General features: G+C 39.2%; 1 protein-coding gene across 4 annotated transcripts in view; it reads left to right on the plus strand.

Moving 5' to 3' along the window:
• The window catches only part of LOC101846913 (abscission/NoCut checkpoint regulator), a 25,113-nt gene extending 23,410 nt beyond the window's left edge, over positions 1-1,703 (plus strand). For all 4 annotated transcript variants that reach the window (XM_005107454.3, XM_013087582.2, XM_013087583.2 and 1 more), the window contains exon 12: positions 1,032-1,703. In XM_005107454.3, the coding sequence (XP_005107511.1) occupies positions 1,032-1,104 (73 nt within the window). In that variant the 3' untranslated portion in view covers positions 1,105-1,703. The remainder of the gene's footprint in view (positions 1-1,031) is intronic.
• Positions 1,704-4,197: the final 2,494 nt, after the last annotated feature.

The raw sequence follows: 4,197 nt of genomic DNA on the forward strand, positions 1-4,197 counted from the left end.
AAATCTCTTGTCAACAGTCCAGCTGACAAAACTTTGACCGGCACCGCTGGTCTTGCCCAGTTAACAAACCGTCCCTGTGTATGACCATTACAAACCCCAAAATTTAAATTACAGTGGAAACCTGATACACGGTAACAGAGTTGGTGGGAGCAGAGAAAAAGTCCTGTTATATCAGATCCCTGTTGAATCAGAAATGCAAGGGAAGTAAGCATTTATTGACTAATCCAGCTGTATTTATTCATGGGTAGTTTCCCTTTCCACAAGTACCCACGAACAGGGGTTTTGGCCATGTGACAGGCCTGTGCATGACACATTACACATGCCTATAGCTAGGCTTAGGGCTAGATCGAAGTCTGCAGCACACTGCAGCCCTCTCTCGCTTCACCCGCTGTGTCTGCTTGCTGTGGCATGGCTTGCGTGGGCTTGCTCCATCACTGCGTATCTCTCTCTCTCTCTCTCTCTTACTTTTTACACATTGTTAACACTGTTATTTCCGATGACTTTTAATAGAGACAAAGAGTGGGGAAAAACGGGGATTTAAAAAATCCCTGTTATTATGGGATCCCTGTTATTACCGAGCCTGTTATGTATGGTTTGCACTGTACTTTATAGGAATCTGATTTTCAAGCTGATTTACCTGGTGAATATTGGTGGTCATTCTGATGTGGTCTGCTTCTTCTTCATCATTTTAGTGTTACTATTTGATTGTCTTCATCTCTCTTGTGGATGGGTGGAGGGTACCACTAGAAGAACATTCTCTTTTTTTCTTTCTTATTATTTCTTTCTTGCTTGTTTTTCCCTGCTCTAAATGACCTTTATTGTGCAATGTACTTCTCTTTACTCAAATTATAACCTAATCTTTTGTGGTGAAATGTGGCCCTTTGTTCCATCTCACTGTTTATTACTAATACTTTATGAATACCTGAAAGTGCTTTGCATAGTGCCTAAGCTTTTTTAGACTTCCGGTTTATATTATTGAGTCTGTAAAGTCCCCTCTCCTGAAAGTTGTTTTTTTTATAACTTTTTTGCAGAGATTGCCATGCTGAATTTGGAAGGACGGATCACAGAACTTCTGCTTACAAGGCCCCAAAAGGCTACAGTTAGCTGGACTGTTGAGGAGAAGCCAGTATCTAGAGGGGACATCTGAGACAACTTTAAACTGTGATTATGTGGAAGGATTAAATCTCTGAATGTGAACAACAAGACTTCTATGAAAGCACCACATATGGACTGATGAGCTTTTCTAATTTTTGGAAATTTCCGTTTTTAAAAGCTGGTCAGAAGTCAACAACAACAACAACAAAACTTTTGTTCACTTTTTCCCGCAAAATGAAGGAAAGATTGGTCAAGTTTTCAAAACCTCATGTTGAAATGTCTTTTACTCATTTTCAGTTGTTCAATCCTCTTTTTTCATATCAATACGGTATCATATTTATGGGCTCTCTTTTGCCAGGGTAGTTTGAGGTCTAATTGCTTTGTTACAATTGTAAACTAAGTAAGGAAAGAAAAGACATACGGTACCTGAACCATTGGGAGAATGATGAGCTAGAGTGCACGCTGGCTCCCGTGTGTCTGTGCTCTTTCTCTGCTCACACTGTGGTTGACGTTTGACCTTGTGGGTAGTTGGTAGGTGCTCTAGTGTGGTTTGCTCCTTCTTTGCTATCAAACATCTGTTGTAATTTTCTCTTCTCCTTTTCTTTGCTTGTCACTTTCTAGTTACACCTCTAATCTTTGGCGCTTATAATGATACTAGCTGGGTCCCCTTTCGATGAAACGAATGATTGGTGCATTAACATCAACTTAAGTCATCATTGGCCTACTATATTTACACTCTACTGGAATGGAGCAATAAATCTTGAGAGGTGCAAAAACTAAGAATGTCTAGATCTATACTCTCAAAACAGAATACACCTTGCGAAATATCACTTCCGGCACTTCCTCTGTGATGGACAGCTACGCAGATTTGTTTCGTTTCTCAGTGGAATAATTACTAAGGCCAAAGAAAAACGGGAACTTTTTGTCAAATATGTTTTTCTCAATTTAGGAAATGAATAAATCAAAAATCGGGTTTCGTCATGGGGACCCATCTATCTTTCTGCAGGTACTTGCCAACTTTCAACTCTGTATCTGTCGCAGTTTTATGGGAAAAGTCATTTAAGTGACACATGTGTTTCCAAGATGCCAAATATATATAATAGACTACCTGGGAATCTGTCCAGGCTGAATTGGACAGTTCCTGTCTCTTCTTGGACCGTGTTTGTTTGTTTTTTGCTTTTAAAAGAAATTGTCAAGTGAACATCCCTTTCATAAAAGTGAAATAATGTGTCAGAATATAGGAGTTGATTTTACTATTAAGATCTAAAAATATTTTTGTGCATGAGCCTTGCAAGACATATGTATATGTAGGGTAGATCAGATGTAGGGTATTTAGTTTAATGGTGAAGATAAATAACAAGAAAGAACAAGGAAGGAATGAAGAAAGAGGCAGAATATCAGACCAAATGTAACACCCATTCATATGAGCATACATGATGTCTTGGCATGGTAGAGGTCAGTTTGAGTCCCTTTTTCAGAACTTACTCAACCTTTTTTGTTACCGAACTCAAAAAGTCAATGCTGTCACCTACCAGCTCGCACCCCTCCTCCTATCTCATCCAAACATCTCCATGAACACAAAGAGACAGCTTATCAGCTCAATATTCATACCAACATTATGATACCTGTGTCAAACCTGGACATTGAGTAAAACCCATGAAAGCAAAATCACCGCATGCGAAATGAAATGTCTCCGCAAAACCCTTAACATCACAAGACGAGACAGGCAGAGAAATGAAGAAGTAAGAGAAGCTATCTGCATTGAGTCCTGCCTGCATCACATAGAAAGACGGAGAATAAAATGGTTTGGCCACCTGTTTCGTATGTCACCTGGCCAGCCAGCCTCGAGACGAAGCACTCAGGCTATAAAGGAAGAGGAAGGCCACACAAAAGGTGGATCAAGGGGGCCTACCATAGAAAACTACATCTTCCCTCGACGCTTAACAGCAACAGAGGATGAAAAAGTACAAAAGTAAAGTACATGTAGGCCTACTCAACCTTCAGTGCGTATCCGGGTTTTCCACTCTGTTTAGGGAACATTTGGTTTCCTACGACATCATGTGTGAAAGACATTTTTTAAACTTGTATGAAGAATGAGGAGTGGAAATTTAGTTTCCTCATTTCATTATACATGTGTGTTTAAATGCTTTACCACTATTAATAAAATTGAACTGCACTCTAGTGTGATTGGGGATCAAGATCCAAAGTTGTATACTTAATTTATGATCTCTATTTATGATAAATGTTCCAAATATGATTGTGTTGTGTAAATACCAATAGACCTGGTACTTGTGATATCAAATGTATTTTTCTTTTGTTTACGGTTGTTTGTCTATACCCGTAGCCTTGTAATATTCTACTGTCTTTTTATATTGACAAATAAAAATAACACAGCCTCTATGAATTTATAAAAATGTTTTTTCCTTCAACTTTGTCTTTGTAAAGTGACCATAACCATCTCGACCGGAGTCTCTGTTTTAGCAGGCTCTTCACGGTTTCATGCAGGAGACCTGAGTTTGATTCCCGAGTGGGGAGAACATTTTTATCAAGTGTTTCAATCTTTCTTTTAGTTGTTAGGATGCTGTTTAACCCAAGTTAGTCCTGACAAGCAAGGAGATAAGCCCGCCTCCTAAATAATCTAAATTGTGTCACTGGGTGAGTAAAAAACACACCTACAGTTTTAAAAAAACCAACCCAAAGCTTTGGTGACGTCGGTAATCTAGTGGGTTAGCCACCGGATTCATAATCGTGGGATTACAGGTTCGGATATTGGAGGTTAGACTCTGTCTGGCGTTGTGTCCTTGGAAAAGGTACCCAACACTTATATTCCCATTTGGCTCAGCCCTTCTATAGGAAGTGGATGTTTACTTCGGAGGTCCTACTTCTTAAACCTTACGGAGTTGCAGGGGATGTTAACTGTTAAGCCAATGCAATTTCGCATAAAACTTCACCAGTTTGTGCACTCGGGAGTATGGACATGATCTTTCATTACTTTCAATCTCTTAACTACCTTGATATAAAAAGTAGAAGTAGGAGGGAGCCAAATTATATAAGAAAAACATTGTTAAAATGAGCTCTGGCAAATTTTACCTAACCGACGTC

The sequence above is a fragment of the Aplysia californica genome, unplaced genomic scaffold (genome assembly GCF_000002075.1).
Source record: "Aplysia californica isolate F4 #8 unplaced genomic scaffold, AplCal3.0 scaffold00605, whole genome shotgun sequence".
In the NCBI taxonomy this organism is placed as follows: domain Eukaryota; kingdom Metazoa; phylum Mollusca; class Gastropoda; order Aplysiida; family Aplysiidae; genus Aplysia; species Aplysia californica.